This window comes from Prionailurus bengalensis, chromosome E3 (assembly GCF_016509475.1).
Source record: "Prionailurus bengalensis isolate Pbe53 chromosome E3, Fcat_Pben_1.1_paternal_pri, whole genome shotgun sequence".
In the NCBI taxonomy this organism is placed as follows: Eukaryota; Metazoa; Chordata; class Mammalia; order Carnivora; family Felidae; genus Prionailurus; species Prionailurus bengalensis.
Genome location: NC_057357.1, coordinates 9581049 through 9600621, shown reverse-complemented (window position 1 = coordinate 9600621; position 19573 = coordinate 9581049). Strand labels below are relative to the sequence as shown.

Here is a 19573-nt window from a genome sequence, read left to right as displayed (position 1 = left end):
TCAGGAGGAAACAGCCCCTCCCAGGAAGTGGTGTGGAAGCTCCAGGTTTCCTTGGGGGCTCCTCCTATGCTGAGGCTTCGGTAGCTTATGGGAGACCCAGGCCCTTGGTTCAGCCAGCTCAGGCAGGGCCTTTAAACAGTAGTAGGGGCGCCTGGGTGGCTCAGTTAAACCTCTGACCTTTAAGTTTCCGACTTTGGCTAGGGTCATGAGCTCCGGTCTCCTGAGTTCAAGCCCCACGTGGGGCCCTCTGCTGTCAGCACAGAGCCACTTTGAATCCTGTCCCCCTACCCCTCTCTCAAAAATAAACATTAAAAAAAAGGATTAAATTGGCTTTGGGATAGATCTCAACAGCAATCATTAAAAAACCAAAAACCCCTAAACCGTAGTCTGCCGAATACCAACCAATGAAAACGGACTCCTACACTTGCCCCTCCAAGCTCCTCTCTCCCCCTTGGATACAACTGTCCCCAGCCCTTACCCGCTGTCTGGCTAACAAGAAGCTCATTAGGCCACAAGCCCCCTTGGCCAGCCAGGGACGGCACAGCCGGGGGCCCGTGGCAGGCGGCCTTGGCGGGGCTTCACAACCCACTGGCTCGGGGACCGGGAGCCCGTGAGGCGTCTTCCGCCCCCCGCCGGCCACAGCTGCCCACTGCGCCCTGGCTCCATCCTCCGAGGGCCTCGCTGGGTACTCCGAGGGCACATCTCCAAAGAAGGATCAAGGGGCACGGGGAAGCGGAGAGGGGCACATTGCTGCTTAGCCCGGTGAGGCCCTCTCAGCACGAGTAGAGCAGCTGCCAGCACCGCGAGCGGGGGCCGAAGCGCGCCCACAGGGGAACGAACACATGGGGCCGACTCCGGGTTTACGCATGCGCAGAACCACCAGCCCCCCCCTCCCCCCCGCCTTCGGTCCCATGGGCTTTTCTCGTGCCTGCGGTACATCCTCCGGGCCGATAGGGGGCAATCAGCCGGTCTTCACACGGGTTCGGCCCGGCCGGAGTAACCCGGAAGCAGCCTCTAACCCGGAAGAGGTGGTGTTATAGGATTCTGCCGGCGGCGGTGGTGGCGGCTGCGACGCTAGGATGAACGCCCCTCCCGCCTTCGAGTCGTTCTTGCTCTTCGAGGGCGAGAAGAAGTAAGTGGAGGCGGGGCGGGCCGGGGGTCGCGGGCAGAGTCTGGGGCTCCTCCGGCTCGTCCACTGCTGGGAGGATGGAAGCAGCTTTTACTGGGCGTCCCGTCCGCTTCGCCCTGCGTACGCCAAACTTGAGACTGCCCTGGCGGGCGGTGGTGAATGTCTCCATTCTGCAGAGGAGGAAACTGAGGCTCAGAGAAGCTGAGTAACTGCCCCGGCACACAGGAAGTGGCGGTCTGTATCGGAGCTCAGAGTACCTGATGCCAGAGTGCTTTTCCTCTGGGATCCGACAGCCTCCTCATTTCTCTTCCTGGCCGCCGCTTTCATCCTCCTGATGCAGCCAGAGTGATGACTCCTAGGCTCTAGTCCGATCTTCACTCGCCCGTGGGGAACCCTGGGTGACCCCTTGCCTGCAGGGGGAAGGAGAAGGGTGTCTCGTGGCCTCAGACTGGACTTGGCTCCTGGATCCCCCACTTAACGTCTCCATTCCTTTGGGCAAGTGACTTAATCTGCTTGAAGCCTCCTCTGGAAAATGGGCTTCTTGCTGTATTCAATCACAGGATTTTCTCTTAGAGGAGCTTAACGAGGTAATTTACGGAAAGCCAATTAAGCATCGGCTTTTCCTTCTCTTAACAGCCTGGCATGCATGGAGGGCTCTGTGGTCTAGCCCTTACCAGCCACTTAGTCTCCCTTGGGAGTAGGGGTTGACTGGGGCCCATTTTGCCCCCCTCGGGGGCTTTGGCAGTGTCTGCATTTTTCGTTGTCATGAAGGGGGTGCTCCTGGCAGTTAGTGAGTAGGGACCAGGGATACCGGTCGATGTCCTGCGGCGTACAAGACAGCCCCCGACAAAAACGAACTATCCGCCCTTAAATGCCAGTGGTGCCAAGGTGGAGGAACTCTGCTTTAGGAACAAGGAACAGTCCAGAGTAGGTGAGGGTCCCGGCAGAATTGGGGCGTAGCCACCCTGCGCTCTGAGTCAGAGGTCTTTATGGTTGAAGAGATTGAGGAAGGCTTCCAGGAGGAGGTAGGACTTGAGCCAGCGTTGAAGGGCAGGGTTTAGACTTGGGGGAGGAGAGACCCTGTTCCCCATCAGTTGCTCTTGTCTCTTCCTAGGATTACCATTAACAAGGACACCAAGGTACCCAATGCCTGTTTGTTCACCATCAACAAAGAAGACCACACGCTAGGAAACATCATTAAATCGTAAGTTCCAAGTCAAAGGCTTTTGGGCAGTGTTTAGGGGGCTCTCTGAGGCAGAGCAGAAATTCCAGATTTCCTGGTCTTTCTGAGCTACTGGAAGATCTGGGTGCTTGTTCTGGCAGCTCACACGTAAACGTGCATTTTCTGCAGGACACTGACCCGTGTCGGTTCACATAGCCATGTTTCTGTGTTGGCTCATCTAGCTGAGGAAAGGAAGCGAACGCGCAGTAAGCCAGAGGAAAGCAGGCCTACTTGTGTTTTGGGGCTGGGCACGGAGCAGCAGTCAGGATTAGTGGCCCCCCCACCCCGGCCACCCCGGTTTGTCACGGTGACCTCAGTAACACCTGGCATGCAAAGATAACACGTGCCAGAGACTGTAACGTACAGAGTAAAGGAAAGAGGTGGGAGAGAGGCTGTGGTGATCTGGCGCCCCTGTGGACAGAGTGCGGATATTGGTTGGTGGGTGTTTGTTTACGCCAGTGAGATCCCGGCCAGATGCGACTGCTGTTCTGGCCCAAGGATTAGTTTCACTGCTGAAAAGCACTATCGGTGAGGCCGGGTCTTTCCAAGGTTTGAGGCCCTGGGCAGGAGCCTGCCCGGTCTCCCGGCTGAAAGGAGGTGAACTTGGCCGCCTGTCTTCTCTCTGGCCGAGTCCTGCCCTGAGCCGGGTGGTGGTGCTCAGGCCCTCCTGGGGCCTCGCTGCTCCCATGCAAGGCGAGGCACGTCCCCCGGGCTTCAGTTCACTTCGCCACAGCCTTGCAGAACGGGGCCCTCTGTGTGCGGACAGCAGCTGCCAGCCCGTGTTGCCCAGAGGACTTCGATTTCTCCCCCTGCTGCCTTTACTGCTCTCATCGGGCTGGAAGCCAGGCTTCGTATTTTGTGTTCTGGTTTACTGAATCCTGGCTGCCTAGGGAGGGTTTTGACTTCCCCTGAGGGAAGTTTTCTGGAAATCCTGCTTACGACGTGGGATTCCCACAGATGTGTTTATGAGAGGCTTCCCTATGTGGTCTATCTTCGAAGCGTTTTCTTTCAGGATTTTTTTGGGGAAATCAAGAGCAGGGAGCCACCTGGGGTCAGCCCCCGGCTGTATTTGCTTATAGGTTTCAACCCAATGGGAAGATTCCTTGGTTATAGGCCTGGTAATCCCCAGGGGTGCTAGGCTCAGCCTCCCTGCGTCACACTGGCCATCTGTGTGTCCCAGACAGCTGCTGAAGGACCCCCAGGTGCTGTTTGCGGGCTACAAAGTCCCCCACCCCTTGGAGCACAAGATCATCATTCGGGTGCAGACCACACCGGACTACAGCCCTCAGGAGGCCTTCACCAATGCCATCACAGACCTCATCAGCGAGCTCTCGCTGCTGGAAGAGCGATTCCGGGTGAGGAGCCAGCTGTGCAGGGGAGCGGGGATGTTCTCGTGCCCACATCCGGGCAACCATTGGGGGCAGGTGGTGACAGAGCAGGGATGTGACTATAGTCTCGAGCAAGTGCGGACTAAGGGGTTATGGAGTTGAGGTCTGGAGCCTGCTGTCTGCACGCATGGGTGGGACCTTACTGAGGGCTCCAGGCTTTCCTTGGGTGCTCTTATGGCCCCTTGGGGCTCCTCCCCCAAGTCTTCTCTGTGGTGCCGGCTACTCTGGTTTGTAAGGCCTGGCTGCTTCCAGGGCATTTCTGGAGGGGGGGGGGGGGGATGGCCACACCTGTCCCTGCAGGGGGGCTCAAAGTCTAGACCCAAGATAGAGCGGGAAACATCCACGGCTTGTCAGATTTTAACATCTGTGTCATCTGCACCTTGCACAGATGGGGTGGGGCCGCTGCTGACTGCCCGGCTCCCAGGAGAGGGGCCAGGGTGGCAGTTCCCTGGCAGACCTCTGTCAGGGACCCTGGGGTTGTATTCCCGGCACCCAGCCCCAGGCCTCTCTGGCTAAGTGCGCTGCTGCCCCTCTCTGCTCAGGTGGCCATCAAAGACAAGCAAGAAGGCATCGAATAGAAAGCTGGAGGGGTCTTGCTTGGCACCTGCACTGGAACCTTCTCCAGGCCCCAAGTAGAGAGCTGCTTCCCCAGCTTTGGGGACATCCTGGTGAGCCCCTCCCTCCAGAGCTAATGTGTATGTACATAGAGTCTGTTTTACCTTCCAAATAAAAGTGTGGCAGGAAGAGACCTGGATGTGGGCTAAAGCAAGGTGACCACACAGCACGTGGATTGCGAGGCTCCATGGAGGTAGATGACCTCTTGCACGGTTACTCTGGGGCTATATTTCAGAGTGGAAGACTCAGAGTTTTGTCTGAGAAGGTGGCGCGATCCCTCATTCTAGACCAACAACTACAAAGCTGGGGGGCGGCCAGGGAGGCAGTGCTTCCAGGAGTCCCTCAGCTGCCAGGTCCGCCTGCCCGTCTCAGACTAGGAACGCCAGACGGGGCCACAAACCGCTCTCCAGTCTTCTCTTAAACAGTAGAGACTTTAATAAAAACATTCGCCGATAAAAAGCTCCCTGTCATTAGCCCCAAAGCTGAATAAGTTAAGTTGTGTCCCTGGTGCTCCGCGACAGGCAGGAGGCCCTGCTCTGGCTACGGTCTCTTCCAGATGGCCACGATATTGGAGTCTGTCAGAGCGGTGAGGTAGGTAAAGGTGGGGTTGGCCACCACTGTGTTCACCATGGTCTTGGTCACCATCTGGCCGAGGGCCCAGGGCTGGGGCCACTTAAGGATCTGGGGGGAAGACAGGGGGGCTGGGCTCCTGCTTCCTGCACGATAGTCCCGGCGGCAGGAGAGGGACACGCAGTGCCTACCTGCGTCGGGGCCTGCAGAGCTGCCGGCAGTGGAGGCTGCTGGGTCAGGATGTGCCTGACGTCGTAGACCCACACGTTGCCCTCCTCGTCTCCACACAGCACGATGCCCTCATCTGCCAGGACACACACGTTGAGATCGAAGGTGGGGCGGAGCTCTGGGAGGTGGAGGGCAGGATGGGGGGTGGGGGGAGGCTCACCAGGACAGGTGCTGAGTGAGAAGTAGGCCAGCTTGGTGGGTGACCACTGCAGCCGAGCCAGGACCACCACCGCTAGTGTGGACTGCTTGCCCCGGCCCACCCACGTCTGGCTCCAGCTCCACAGGCAGATGGTGCCCAGGCTGTTCCCCTTGGAGGCTGCGGGCGAGAATTGGGGTTGGGGGGGGCCCTCTCCACAAACAATTCTGTTGCATAGCGGGGACCCCTCAGGAGCCCCTAAACCCCAGCCCAGGGAGGGGCGCCTGAGTGGCTCAGTCGGTTAAGCATCCAACTCTTAATCTCAGCCCAGGTCACGATCTCGCAGTTGGGGAGTTTGAGCCCCACGTCGGGCTCTGCACTGATGGTGCAGTGCCTGCCTGGGATTCTGTCTCTCCTCTCTGCCCCTCTCCCCCTTGTGCTCTCTCTCAAAAAAATTTTAAACCAAAAAACCCAGCCCAGGGAGAAGCGACCCACAAAGGCCTCACCGGGGCCTCTCCTTGGTTCTCAGGAAGCCAGGCTGTCCCTGAGCAGGGCTCACTCACCCACGACATCCTCATTCACAAACGCCAGCCCGTCCACTCTCCGCCCTGGTGCCTCTGAGCCCTCGGAGAAGACAAACTCCACCTCACACACCCTGTGGGGCAGCAGCAGATGCCAGTCAGCTACCCCTGCATGGACAGGAGCCGTGTGCCTCTAGACATGCCCTCTGCCCCAACTAGGAGATGTGACAAGATCTGTCCCGGGCCCTGGAGGGGTTCGGCTTTGCCCTGGAAGGGGAGCCAGCACCTCTGGGGACACGGCCACAGGTGGTGGGAACTCAGGAGCAGGAGGGGCTGGTTCTCCCACCCCATCCTGGGGGGCGGGGCCGGGAATGGTCTGGAGAGGCAGGCAGTTCTGGGCCGGTGCCGGGAGCCAGAGGGTGGTGGGAAGTGACTGCTGCACTTTTCCAAGCTGAGAAGCGTATGGGGTCGACGCTGCTTGGAAAGGCCGCCCGGCAGCTGCCCACGGTCCCCGTGCCACCTGGAGCCAGATAGGCGGCTGAGGAGCAGCAGACCCATCTGAGGCATGGGCCACCACAGGGCTTGGACCCCAGACAGATGTGGGTGGGCAAAGGGTAGGGGGCAGGCCCAGGGCTTAACCAGGTGTGGCACAGGGCCACCACAGGCACTGGGCCAGACAACTGCTCCAGCCCGTGCTGAAGCTTCTGGGATTTGCCTCCATGTAGCAGCTACCTCACTCCGGTCACCCACCTCTAAGGTTCTTCCCAGGTCATCGACTGCATTTAGGACAAAATTCACAATCTTACCGGGGCCGACGGCCAGTGGCCCCGGCCCGAGCAACCTCACCACCTCCTGTGCCATCGCCTCCAGCTTCCCAAGCTGGGCCAGACCTCCCAGGTCAGGCAGCTGTCCCCACCCTGTGCACAGGCTGCTGCCTCTGTGTGAGCACCTCCTCCCTCTGCCTGACTCCCTGCTAGGCTCACATGGTACCTTAGTCTTCCTTTGCACCTGACCTCACACCTTGGGGGTAACGGGCCATCTTTTTTAATGCCTGTCTCTGCCACAAGGCTGTGGGCCCCGCAAGGGCAGGGATGCTATGCTGAGCTCAGTCTCTGGCCTACCGGGTGGTACAGATGAGCCCCGCGCCTCCCCATTGCCCTCGAAGGTGAGGTGATCACAACTCAGAGAAGTGACCCGGCCCGGTCCCCCTGCCCCCCCCCCCCCCCCAACACCAGGGAAGGAATGGGTCACAAGGCTTTCCTCGAGAGACTGGCAGGATGTGGGGACAGACCAGACTTGGGAAGAGGCCTCTGAAAACAGCCTCTGGCTGCCCAGAACGGGGCACAGCTTGGGTACCACCCCCGGCAGACCCGCTCAGGGTCAGACGTCTGGACTGGCCGCGGCCAGGCTTTCGAGGCCCCCCGGGCCGGCCTCACCTCCTCTTCTGAGGCTGGTCCAGCCGCACGTCCCAGCAGCAGCAGCCACCCTCGCAGCCAGCCAGCAGGTAGGCCTCCGGGCAGGACGCCACAGGGCAGAGGCGCAGCGGGATGGAGGCAGCATCGAGTGTGAGCAGCTGGCTGCCGGCAGGTGGGGAAGAGTGTGAGGCCGTGGCCCCGTGTCGGCCCCCCCCCCCCCCCCCCCCCCCGCCCCTCAGCATCATCACCTGGCCTGGAATTCATAATCGTGGTTGGGCACCCCGACGTCCCAGAGGATGATCCGCTTGTCATAGGAGGCCGCTGGGCAGGGGATGGGAAGGGGAGAGGCGGCTCTGAGGAGGCCCTGCTCCCTCCCGCGGACTCCATTCCAGGCTGAGGCCGTGGTCGCAAGGCCAGCCCGAGGCAGGCCGGGCCACAGCTGGGCCACGGAGGGCTCGAGTGCCTACACTGCCTACCTCGCCCTAATCTAATGTGCCCCACGGCAGGCAGCCATCTTCTTAGGCTTCTGCTCACACATCACCCTTGTCTGGCTTACCACTCTTGGGGAGCAGGGGTGTCCACCCAAGTCACAGAGCAGCCCAGGCTGTGGGAAAGCTTCAAGGCCATGGAGCAGCTGGGGGCAAAGCCAGGATCTGACGCCCTGTCAGTCCGCAAAGCCACGCTGTTTCTATGGCCAGAGCAGAGCGTGGCGCCAGCCATGAATCCCGCCAGCCGCAGGAGCTCCCTGCGGGGAGTGCTGGGGAGGGCGCACTGAGGCGTCTGGGTGCTGGGGACACCTCAGGGGTGTGGGAGAGGGTCTTACTGAAGAGGTGGGTCTCGTGGGTGGGGCTGAAGCAGAGGGTGGCAATGGCCTTCTTGTGGGCCCGGATGACTCCGCAGCAGAAGCCAGCACGCACGTGCAGCAGCCGGACCAGGCCCCGCAGGCCTGCAGCCGCCAGCACACTCCAGCGCTTCTTGTGGCCTGCCTGCGTGACCACTGTCAGGGCGGTCCAGGCCACCGAGAAGAACTCCTGGGGGAGAGGAGGGAGAAGGCGTCACTAAGGGGCAGGGCTACGTGCGCACGGTGCCTGCAAGGTCAGGCCTGCGGCACTGAAGCCCGGCAGAACAGAGTCACCTAGCGAGCGGGTGGCCGAGCCTGGGCCCCCAACCCCGGCACTCTGCCCACAGTCCCGCACGAGCAGGGCCCCGGCACTCACCTCGCCAGGCGCCTTGTACTTGTGCAGTACGATGCCCGTCTGGCAGTCTATCACACACACGGCCTCCCCGCCACACGTGGCCACGGTCTGTGATGTGGCCCCTGCCTGCCCTGTTGTGAGGGGTCAGCCTAAGTAAAAGCATTTCCTGTGAGGTTTGCCCCAGCAGCTCCTTCCTGGCCTTGACGACACTTCATGAGCTGTCTCTCGCAGGTCCCCCATCCACCGAGGCGGCCCCCTGACCAGAAAGCTTGTTCCTGCTTGTTCCCTTGGCTGTCACCCTGGCCCTGCCTGCCCCACAAGGATGTACCCTCCTCCCAGGCCGGCTCGAAGGCGCAGGCCCAGAGCTGGGTCTCCAGGTCCCGAGGGCTGTTGTTCTTGCTGTGACATTGCAGAAAGTGCAGGGGCTCCAGGTCCAGGGCAGGCTGTGGGGGCAGAGGTGGGGTTCACAGCTGCCCCAGCCCTCTCCCTGCCAGCTGCCCAGCTGCTTCCTGGCCCCTGCGAGCTTACCTGGCTGCCATCGGAGCCCATGGGGCTGCCCTCCACGTGGGCCGGTGGGGAGGGGCATCCCCGCTTGCTGGGAGACAAGCTGAGTGAGACGTCACCTGACCGTTTCAAGGCCATCAGTCTGGCCTGTGGAGGGGGTCAAGGCTGGGCTGAGAAGAGCCTGGTGACCATGGGCCCATCTGCCCAGGGCTTCCTTCCTCTGCATCACTCTCCCACGGGTGTAGAAAGCCAAGGTTGGCCCCCAAGGTCAGCTTGAACTCGCCCAGGCATCAGAGGCCATCTCCTGGGCTCATTTCCAGGACCCCTCCCCTTCCCTCCTCTAGTCTCCCTAGGCGGGAAAGGCCAAGACAGGCCTGTAGAGCCTTGAGAGCTGCATGATACACCTACCCTGGGCTCCTGGGCGGCTGTGGCTTTTGAAGGCCTCTCCGGGATGCGGGTCTCATGCACCTGGGTCCCACCAGAGGCCACCAGCGCCTCAGAAATCATCTGAACCTATGTGGGGCCGGGACATCAGGAAGCTGGGTACATGCAGTCCTAGGGGCCCCCAGCCCCTCCCCAACTGCTGGGACAAACAGCCTGTGCTTCCCATGCAACCATTAAGTCAGCCTTCCCTGACCCATGCCACTCTCCCATAAATCCTTATGGCCAGAGGCTTCCAGGGCAGCTGAAGGCATGGGAGCCATAGAGGATCTGGGAGAACCAACTCCCAGCACAGCAGGGTGAGGCCATACCCGCCACTGGGTGAACTCGCTGAGGGACTCAGGCCCATAGCGGACGTTCCTGACTGCGGACTTCACAAAGTCAGCCTGGGCCTTCTCTGCATCCTCCTCTGGGCTCCGTGTGGCCATGAACTTCTCCCAGTGAGCGGTGACCTGCCACCAGAGGGACCAGATTCAAGCCCAGCCCACCCCAGATCTCCTGGACCCTCTGTGGAACCTCTGCATCCAATCTTCTGGCCCCAATTGTCTCCACCTCACTGTCTCCTGGAAGTCTCCCTGAACCACACCTTCTTAGCTGCAGCATACACAGTCCTAAACAACCCACACGTGAGCAACAGCCCCAAGGAGAAGCTGGCCCAGAGGAAGGTTACTTGAAAGTGTCTTAGCCTCCCTGGCCAGGCCCCGCCCCCACACCTGGAGAGCCAGACCTCTCAGGATGAGAGACCAAGCACCACAGCCATGCTCAGAGCAACATGTCAGGCTAGGACATAAAGGCCACTCAGTATCAGGGCAGAGCACTCCCGTGACCCTCACTCAGGGTCCCCCCAGTGTTGCTCATTCCTCAAGGTCCCCAAGCGTTTCCAAACACCAGAGAAGCCCGCTGGCTCCCTTACCCTGCTGGTCAGCTCCCGGTTTAGGTTCTCCACCTGAGAGAAAGTGGAGGAAGCATCCTTGCCATTGACCTTACGGAGCTTGGGCAGGAGAAAGGAGACTTTCAGGTTGTCACTGACCTGGGGGATGAGGGAGAGTGGCTCAGTGTCCACCTGTGGCTCAGCCCAAGCGTGCCGGCCCTGGGTACGGGGCAGGTGGGGGAGGGGGTACCCTACTTACAGTCAGGAAGGGGTTGCCTTCCAGGCTCAGCTCCTCAAGCTGCGGGAATTGACACAAGGCAGTGACGTCTCCCAGCTGGTTGTTGGCGCAGCGGAGGATGCGCAGGTGGGACAGGCCCAGATTGGCGGGCAGCGTCTCCAGCTGGTTGTTGGAAAGGTCCAGCTCTTGCAGCTGTGTCAAGCGGCTCAGGAGCTTGGGGTCCAAGTGCTCCGAGAGCAGCTTCAGGCCAGACAAGCTGGGTGGGGGCAGACAGGGAGGGCTGAGGGGAGGGCGGAGGGGAGGGGAGGAGCCCCCTCCCCCCCCCCAGGACAGTCCAGGGTGCCTCCGAAGCCTTTTCCAGCAGAGGATCACCTTCGTGCACAGCTTTTCCTTCTTAAAATCTAGTAACTACTTTACAACTGAGTACAGCTGGCACCTCCGGAACGCTTTCCCTCATCCTCTATGGGAACTCCTCTGTGCTGCCCTGGGCCTCGGGAATTAGCTCAACAGGTTGCTCAATACCCTTTCTGCAGGACTGTCTCCCCCTAAGCCCGGGCCCCCTTCAGGGAAAAGGCCACTCAGGGCCCAGCCGGCCCCTCTCATAACGGCAGCCCTGAGTTTGGCACGAGTGATCAGCCTCCGCCTAACCGACAAGGCGATAACGGGGCCAGGGAGGGAGTGGGCATGGGTCGCAGACTTTCTTCACTCCCAGCGGGCGACGCAGGCCCGGGTGGCGGGCTGTGTGTCCCCCGCCCCGCCCCCCCACCCCCCACCCCCCACCCCCGGCCCGGCGGACCGCCGTCGCCCCCGGCCCGCCTCTTACTCCAAGCTCCGGATTTTCCCCAGCCGGTCGCTCTTGGGACGCCCCCGCTGCATGAGCAGCCGCGCCGAGAGGGGGCCCATGGCGAGGAGACGCGACCCGCGCTGGCCGGTCGGCGGCACCGGCGTCCGAGCGAGTCCGTGCCTCCTGGAGACCGAAGTTAACGTCCGCGGCTGGCGGAGCTCTGGAGGCGGCGCCGCGCGAGCCCGTCGCTGGCGACGACCGGAAGGAAGCGGCCCGGCGGACCTCGTGCCCCGCGGGCTGACTACGACTCCCAGCGGCCCCCGCGGCCCCGCGCCTGCGCTTTGGCCGCCAGGACGCGGCGATGGCGGCTGCGGCGGTGGCGGCCCCCGAAGTCCTCCGGGAATGCGGCTGCAAGGGCATCCGGACCTGTCTGATCTGCGAGCGGCAGCGCGGAGGTGACCCGCCCTGGCAGCACCCCCCGCAGGTGAGGGTTGGGGGAGGGGCCGTGCCATAACTCCCTTCTTCAGATAGGGAAACTGAGGCCCAAACTGGCTACGAAGATGGGCCCCGGTTCAACCCGTGTCAGAGACCCTCGCCGTGGGGGCGTTGCAGGACCAGATGAGTGCTTTGAGGGGGGTTTGGATTGGGGAAGGGGCTGGAGTGGGTGCCATCTGACTGCAACTCCCCTCTGAACCCTGGGGGTGGGGGGTAATGTGACAGCGGACCTCCACCTAACCCCCGTGGGGCCAGGAGCTTCACGGAGTGGGGAGACGAACCGGAAAGAGGAAAGGATGCCGAAAACCAGGCAAGGCGAAGGTCCTAGAAACCGTTGAGCAGAAGTGGGCAAGGAGGAAATTAATTCCTGTTAATTAATGAAAAAGTACTTAGAACCTTTGAGGTGGACGAGGACATTTCCACTGGGGGAGCTGCTTAGATAAAGGCCTGGGGTAGGTGCGTGTGTTTGGAAGGAGGGTGATGCTTGGGGGGGTGGTCAGTGGGGCCTGATCACAGAGGGCTCTGTGTGTGGCTGCTGGATAGCCTGGATTTGTCCTGAGGGCCATGGAGAGCTGCTGAGGGTTTTAAAGGAAGTTAACACGTGAGTTTTAGAAAGATCCTGGAAGGGGGAGGGGAGGATAGGAAAGTATGGAGCCTGGGAAGCCAAGGAAGAAACTGTCACAGTGTCCCTGGCAAAAGCTTGGAAGGGTCACTGGGAAACAGTATGGTGATTCCTCAGTAAATTAAGAGTAGAATTACTGTATGATCCAGCAATTCTGGGTATACACCCAAAAGAATTGAAAGCAGACACTTGAAGAGAGATTTGTACACCCACATTCACAGCAGCCTCATTCCCAGTAGCTAAAAAGTGGAAGCGATGTAAGCATCCATCAGTGGATGAGTGGATAAACAAAATGTGACACAATACGTACAGTAGAATATTATGCACCTTAAAAGGGAAGGACATTCTGACACAACATGAATGAATCCTGAGGTCATTATACTGACTGAAATGTCAGTCACAAAAGGGTAAATGTTGTAGGATTCCACCTATATGAGGTTCAGAGAGTAATCAGATTCTTAGAGTCAGAAAGTAGAATGATGGGTGCCTGGGCCTGGGGGAGAAGAAGGAGTTGTGGTTTAATGGGTACAGAGGTTTGCTTTTACGTGATGAAAAAATGCTGGAGATGGGTGCACAACGTGAAGGTTTGGTGGTGAAGGCGGTGAATACGTTATATATATATACACATATATATATGTGTATATATATATGTATATACTTACATGTGTACATATATGTACATATGCGTGTGTACATATATATACTTTTTTTTTCTTACCGCAATTAAAGCGTGAAAAGTGCCAAAAGTCTGAACTTTGCCTGTGACCATGGGTGTGGAGACACAGGGCACTGTGGGGTAGCACCTGCTCAACTTGATGTCTGTGGGATGAGCAGAAGGTCCAGGATGGCTCCCTAACTGTAACATGTCCGTGTGAAGTGCTAGAAGACAGAGGACAATGGGGTGGGAAGCAACAGGCCATGAAATGCAAAAGGGGAGGGAGCAGAATTAATTCGGCAGGGAGGGCTTCGTGCTGCCACGCCGCTGGGACAGAGTCATGGCCAACCCAGCTGGGAGCTCCGGAGACGACTGACTGGTAGAGGAGTCCCATGTTGGGTATGAAAAGCCAGACCTGCGCTGAGTCATTGGCCGGGGGCTGCCTGGGACCCGGATGGGGCAGATTCTGAAGGCACTGCAGCAGGAGGGGGTCAGCCGGGCACTCCTCCAGGATGACTGGCAAGTTCTCTCCTTCGAAGGGAGATTGAGGCAGTGCCTGTGCAACCACAGAGGAGGGCCGGGCCCGGAGTCCTCCCCACCTCTCCCTCTAGCTGTCCAACGTGCTCGCCCTCTGAACAGCTCCGGGGTCCTTTCCTTTAGACGCTGGGGAGGGCAGGAGACACCCCACAGTGACGCTAGAACAGTGTGAACTCGCGGGCAGCCTTGGGCTGTGCAGCCTTCAGCCGGTTCCTTAACTTCATTCGTCCTGGGTCACCCCATCTTTAAAACAGAACAGAAAATGGTTACATGGATGCTCTTCCCACCTACAGCTGAGGAATGTGACAAAGGAGAGGGCCCCAGGCAGGGCTTCTGCATCCCTGCCTCTCTCAGCCTAGTCTGGACTCCAGCTGCTTCCCAAAGTGGCACCAGGGGAGGGAGAAGCTCTCGGCAGGGGCCGCTCCTAAGAAGGGGCCTCCGGAAGGTGCACACACAGTGTGAGGAAGGGTTTCGGCGGCTCCAGGTCCCTCGTCTTTCTTTTGCAGAAAACACACCGCTTCATTTACTACTCTGACACTGGCTGGGCCGTGGGGGCTGAGGAGTCTGACTTTGAAGGCTGGGCCTTCCCGTTCCCCGGTGTGACGCTGATAGAGGACTTCGTGACCCGGGAGGAAGAAGCTGAGATGGTACAGCTGATGGACCGGGAGCCTTGGAAGCTCTCCCAGTCTGGACGGAGGAAGCAGGTAGGACGGCCCAGAGCCGGGGACTCCAGGAGGGCCAGGCTGGCTGGTCAGAGAGGAGTCACCCTGCTGGGCCCCTGCACACTCACTCCTTGCCCCGTGCCTTGCTCACCTCCCTCCCAGCGCCTCTCTCGGCAGCCACAACCCGTGACACCCCCTCACCAGGGCCGCTAGGGGGCGAGCTCCTCTGACCTTGGGGCTCTGGCAGCTGGGGCGTGGGTGTGCTGGAGGGAGGGGCGGAGGGAGGGGCAGAGGAGGGCCCAGCCTGCTCCGCTTCCCCAGACGCACCAGACTCGGTGAGGCGGGCCTTAAGGCAGACTGGTGCCCAGCTCAGAGGGTTTCTGGAAGGCTGCCGCTCGCCTTCCCACCGAAGTCCTCTCCCCATCCGTTTCGAGATACTTGGGCTCCGAGTCCTGGGCCTCCTCTTTGTCAGGAATGACAGCCCCTCTTTTCTGCAGCCTTGTCAGCCAGGACCGGAGAGCCATCCATCGGCCGCCTTCTCTCCTTCCCTCCCCCTCCTGTGGGCTTTTCCGTCCCCACTTCGGTGCCTGGCCAGTTATCACACCACTTCCTCTGCTGCTCCTGTGCCCTTTTGTCCCTCGCTATCCTCCTTCCGCTAAACCACAGCCCCCGTCAAGTCTGGCTCCTCTCGCTGGGCGCCTCCCAGCCCTGGGTCTCCAACCCTGAGCTGGGCCGTCCTGCTCTGGAGGTCATGCCAACCTCCCCCAAGGTGGCCCTTTTGCGGCTCTCCTTCCAAACCTTCCCTTTCCCCCCCCCCCCCCTGCCGGCTCTCCGCCGAGCCCCCTCTGACTCAGAAGATGCTGGCGGGTGTTGCTCCCCTCTCTCTCCGACATTAGTTTTGCCTCAACTGGATCTTTTCCACCAGACTGCCAGTAAGCTCTAGCTCTCTCCTCTGCGGCCCGATTCCTCAGAAGAGTTGTTTATTCCGTCTCCAGCTCCTCTCCTCCTGTTCCGCTTACTGTACTCAGCACTTCCATCCCGGCCTCTGCGCCCTAAACCCTGTGGCCGACTTTCAGGCTCAGTCCTGGGGCCTCTTCTCTTCCAGACGCCCCCTCGCCGGGCTCCATGAGTCACGGCTCTGACACAAGTGTGTGTTTGCGACTCCCACGTTCGTGTCTCTGGCCGGCTTCTCCTATTTGTCAGACCTGAACTGAGCTTTGAGTCTTCATCCCCACCCCCGTGCCCCCCTGTAGTGTCCCCACCTTGGCAAATTCCAGCTTCCATCTGCTCAGGCTGGCAACCGTGGAGCTTTCCAGATTCCTCGCTGTGTCTCCTTGGTAATCCCCGTCAGCTCTCTTCCTTCAGACATACTCGGGATCTGAGAACACAGCACCCCTACCACTGCCACCCCCTTAGGTCCCAGCCCCCAGATCTGTCCCTGGGATTCCCACAGGAGCTTCCCTTACCCCTCTTCTGTCACTTTCCACTGGAGAGGAAGGTGACCCCCACTGACGCCCCCTCAGATGGACTCACTGCTCTGCTACAAACCCACCGGGCCTTCCACCCCAGCCTGGGCTTCCCCTGCTGCTTGGTGCTCCTGGGATGTCCCCACAGCAGCCTGCTCGGTACTCCTGAGATGCTCCAGCGTCAAGCCCTCCCTTCTAGCCTGCCACCGCCCGGGGGACCCAGCCACTCAGTCGTGCCAAAGCCGGCAGGAGAAAGATGTTTCCACCAGACATTGCCCCCCTCCACTAGAGGGGGACTGCAGGGGCCAGGAGGCGGTGGATAAATGCTCATCCCTTGGGCCACAGGTCTGAGGTGTATTCTAGAAGCTTCCTCCCTAACACTTGTTTTGGGGTTATTTTTTTTAGATAGAACCCACACACTGTAAAATCTGCCCATTTAACACGTACGGTTTGTTTTGGTATATTCATAATGTCACACAGCCATCTCCACTGCCTTACTTCTGGAACGTGCCCATCACCCCAGAGGCAACCTGTACCCATTAGCAGTCGCTCCCCGTTCCCCTGTCCCCTGGCAACCACTAATCTACTTTCTTTCTGGATTTGCCTGTTCTGGATATTTCATGCAAATGGGATTGTATCACATGTGGCCTTTTATGTCGGCTCCTCTCACTGACCATAACGTCGGCCTGTGTCGGTGCTACGCTGTTTGCAGCTGGACAAACAGCTCCTCCGTCATGTGGCTCTGCCACCATTGCTTCATCCATCTGTCCGATTGCGGACACTGGGTTGTCCGCTTTCTGGCCATTGTGCCCTAGTGCTGCTTTGAATGCCCACGTGGCAAGTGTCTGCATGGCCGTGTTTTGGGGACTGGGCGTGGAGCTGGGAGTTTGACTCCTGGGCTGTGTGCTAACTTCTCTCTCGTGGTTCTGATCCCCAGCTTCGATCACCTTGATGAGGCTGCCTCGGGCTAGCCCGCCCTCCCTCGCCGCTCCTACCCACATCCCGACCCCTTGGTCTCCCGTCCCAAAACACCCTACCTGCATACGGGCCTTCTGTCTTTAGCTCTGCTTTCGGGGGCATGGAGTCTAAGACATCCCCCTGAGCACATCACATCCTTTTCCTGCTTTATTTTCTCCCTTAGCGTTTACCAACGTCTGAGTGTTGGCTGTTTGTCATTGGTGCAGGCCTTCTGCTGCTGGAGAGCAAGATCCTGATCCACGGAGTCAGGAGTTTTTGCTTGTCTTGGTCACCGCGATCGGATTCTTCAGCCCTGGTCTGTAATAGCCATTCCTATAAACTCAAGACGCTTCTCTGCTTCTTTTTTGTCCGCCCCCTTCAGGACTATGGCCCCAAAGTCAACTTTAGGAAACAGAAGCTAAAGACCGCTGGCTTCAGAGGCCTCCCCAGCTTCAGCCGGGAGGTGGTGCGGAGGATGGGCCTGTACCCCATCCTGGAGGACTTCCGGCCCGTGGAGCAGTGTAACCTGGACTACTGCCCTGAGCGGGGCTCGGCCATCGACCCCCACCTGGACGACGCCTGGCTGTGGGGGGAGCGGCTGGTGAGCCTCAACCTCCTGTCCCCGACCGTGCTGTCCATGTCCCGGGAGGCGCCCGGCAGCCTGCTGCTCTGTCTGGCCCCATCCGGCTTCCCGGAGGCCTTGGTGGAGGGTGTGATGGCTCCCAGCAGGTCCGTCCTGTGCCAGGAGGTGGAGGTGGCCGTCCCCTTGCCCCGCCGCTCTCTGCTCGTGCTCACGGGTGCCGCGCGGCACCAGTGGAAACACGCCATCCACCGCAGACACATCGAGGCCCGCCGCGTGTGCGCCACCTTCAGGGAGCTGTCGGCCGAGTTCCGTCCCGGCGGGAGGCAGCAAGAACTGGGGCAGGAACTCCTGCAGATCTCTCTCTCCTTTCAAGGGAGACCTATGTGAGCCACCTCCCTGGGGCCGGGAGCTGGCGCTGGGCCTGGCCAGGGCGCCGGCTCCAGAGTTGACTGCCTGCCAGGACGGAAGGGCGGGAAGCCCAGCACAAGGGGCTTTCTCCCCAGCCGATTAGCTTTTCAGAGAAGACTGCTCAGCACCCTGACATCACGACAGCGTGAGCCCTGCCCGGGAGCTGGTTGTGATGGGAATGCGCCTCGGGTCAGTCCTCTTTGACCCGCACCGCGGCCACCTGTGTGGCTTGTCACAGTTTGAGGGCAGTGGGATCGTTTGAGCTTAAACACGTTGGTACCACCTGAAACCGTTTTCTCCTTTATCCCTCGCTCTTAATGAAGTTCCCTGATAGCCCATTCTCCAGTCCTTTCATTTGGGAAGTGAGTTGGAGAACAGAATCGACAGAACATTTGAAGTTATGTCCGACTTCAGAGCTGGTGATGGCCTCTGAGCCAGGCTCTGCCCAGGTCATGCTTGATCCCAGGGAGGTGGGCGATGCAATGAGGAGAGGGAAGTCTCCGGAGAGTCTGGTCCCACCTCCCCATCCCATGCTGTTAAAAAGTAGGGGAAGGCGCAGTGTAGTTCCCTTCCTGGCGCTGGTGTTTTGTGGGGTGCTCACCTTGGATGCTCAGCCAGCCCTCTTCTGCTTATGAGACAAAATATACTCACTAGCCACGTGCTCAGTGCCAAACTTTGGAACCAGGGCCCCATCGTGGCCCAGAAAGGTTCATGGTAGGCACTGGTCTTCATTCTAGAACCTTCTATCACCTGTCAGGTTGGGGGAGTCACTGGCCACCACACACTGTGAAGTGGCATTGATCTGGAGACCCATGGAGAGGCTGCTGAGTTTCCAGTGGCTATATGAGCCCGGCTGCGGGGCGGGTGGCTCCCTAAGCTCACTTGGAGCAGGAGGGTAGAGGATATCTTCTTCCCAAGGTCATGACCCTCCCAGACCCCGCACTGGGCATTTAGATGTAGGCCTGCCGGTGAGCAACGCAGTAGGCTTGCAAGCTAGCGAGGGGCGGTGGGGAGGGGGGGGGGTCTACCCCATGGGGCCTGTGAGGCCTTTGCCCTGACAGGCTGGGCCTTGGAGCACCGTGTACGCGGAGCCTGCAAGGTGTTCTGCCAATGAAGGGCTCCACGGGAAACGTACGTCTGGGAAACTGCACACCCAGGCCTGCTGGGGAGAGGCCCATTAGGGCCGGGAGAGCCACTAAGCAAAGCAGCCCACTTCCCCCAGAATCACCCAGTGCTTGCCAGACATCTGACAGTGGGCCCTTCCTCCAGCCCTACCGAGCGCACCTCAGGTCCACCTGGTCCACACAGTCCGCAGAGCCCACCTCGGGACGTGCATCGTGTCACGTTCAAACCGGTGACCCTGCATCGGGTTTGTTCTTGAAACTACACCATGAAGACCATCAGATTCCGTGTGTCCACCTACGCATCCACTGCTTGAGCCCTCAACTAGGATGGGGCTGGGGATGGCCAGGTTGGGCGGTTCAGCCACTGCCTGAGGGGTAGTAACCCTGTATTTCAGGTGGCCGTTTCTGCAGCCAGCGTGCTCTCAAAACACCACACGTGTGTCGTGCAGACAGTCGTGTCTGTTGCAATGGTCTGACCGTCTCAGGCGACAGGAAGGGATGAGGCTTATGGGATTGTATTCCTGTGGAAGCATCCGCTCTGAGGGTGGCTTCCTGCACGGTCTTCCAGAGTAAGCCAGGGAGAGCTCAGCTGATACTCCTCAGCCTGGCTTGTTTTGAAAGATGTTAAGGAAGCTCAGGGCCATTTGCTTGTTTGGAGCTGGGGGCTGGGAGACGCTGAGCTCTGTCCAGGAAGCATCCTCTGGGTTATCCCTGTTGAGATGGATATCCCTGTTTGTACTGTCCCCAGTAACCGTGGGGGCGCTGGAGACATCGGGGTTGGGAAGCGGGTTCAGCAGGTTTTAAAA

General features: G+C 59.8%; 3 protein-coding genes across 7 annotated transcripts; 2 read left to right on the top strand and 1 right to left on the bottom strand.

The window, feature by feature from the left end:
* The first annotated feature begins 1014 nt into the window (after window positions 1–1014).
* POLR2J (RNA polymerase II subunit J) lies at window positions 1015–4487 on the top strand. Its single transcript, XM_043559808.1, has 4 exons — window positions 1015–1132; window positions 2244–2333; window positions 3532–3706; window positions 4282–4487. Exons 1-4 carry the CDS (start codon window positions 1080–1082, stop codon window positions 4315–4317), a joined length of 354 nt encoding a protein of 117 aa, XP_043415743.1. The 5' UTR covers window positions 1015–1079; the 3' UTR covers window positions 4318–4487.
* On the bottom strand, window positions 2019–11533 carry LRWD1 (leucine rich repeats and WD repeat domain containing 1). Of its 5 annotated transcripts, none has more exons than XM_043559800.1 (15): window positions 11298–11519; window positions 10496–10730; window positions 10279–10395; window positions 9677–9817; window positions 9333–9437; window positions 8949–9071; window positions 8749–8863; window positions 8442–8551; window positions 8048–8255; window positions 7473–7545; window positions 7246–7389; window positions 5852–5943; window positions 5313–5468; window positions 5116–5228; window positions 2019–2533 (listed from the first exon to the last, which is right to left on the bottom strand). In XM_043559800.1, the coding sequence occupies exons 1-15, from the start codon at window positions 11375–11377 to the stop codon at window positions 2327–2329; spliced, it is 2019 nt and encodes a 672-aa protein (XP_043415735.1). In that variant the 5' UTR covers window positions 11378–11519; the 3' UTR covers window positions 2019–2326. The 5 variants fall into 5 exon arrangements, with proteins under 5 accessions (XP_043415735.1, XP_043415736.1, XP_043415739.1 ...); XM_043559801.1 differs by having other exon boundaries at window positions 7246–7386; XM_043559803.1 differs by lacking the exon at window positions 2019–2533 and adding an exon at window positions 4772–5035 and having other exon boundaries at window positions 7246–7386; window positions 11298–11533.
* A 49-nt stretch (window positions 11534–11582) lies between these two features.
* ALKBH4 (alkB homolog 4, lysine demethylase) lies at window positions 11583–17981 on the top strand. The gene is made up of 3 exons (XM_043559805.1): window positions 11583–11742; window positions 14074–14271; window positions 17035–17981. The coding sequence occupies exons 1-3, from the start codon at window positions 11620–11622 to the stop codon at window positions 17620–17622; spliced, it is 909 nt and encodes a 302-aa protein (XP_043415740.1). The 5' UTR covers window positions 11583–11619; the 3' UTR covers window positions 17623–17981.
* Window positions 17982–19573: the final 1592 nt, after the last annotated feature.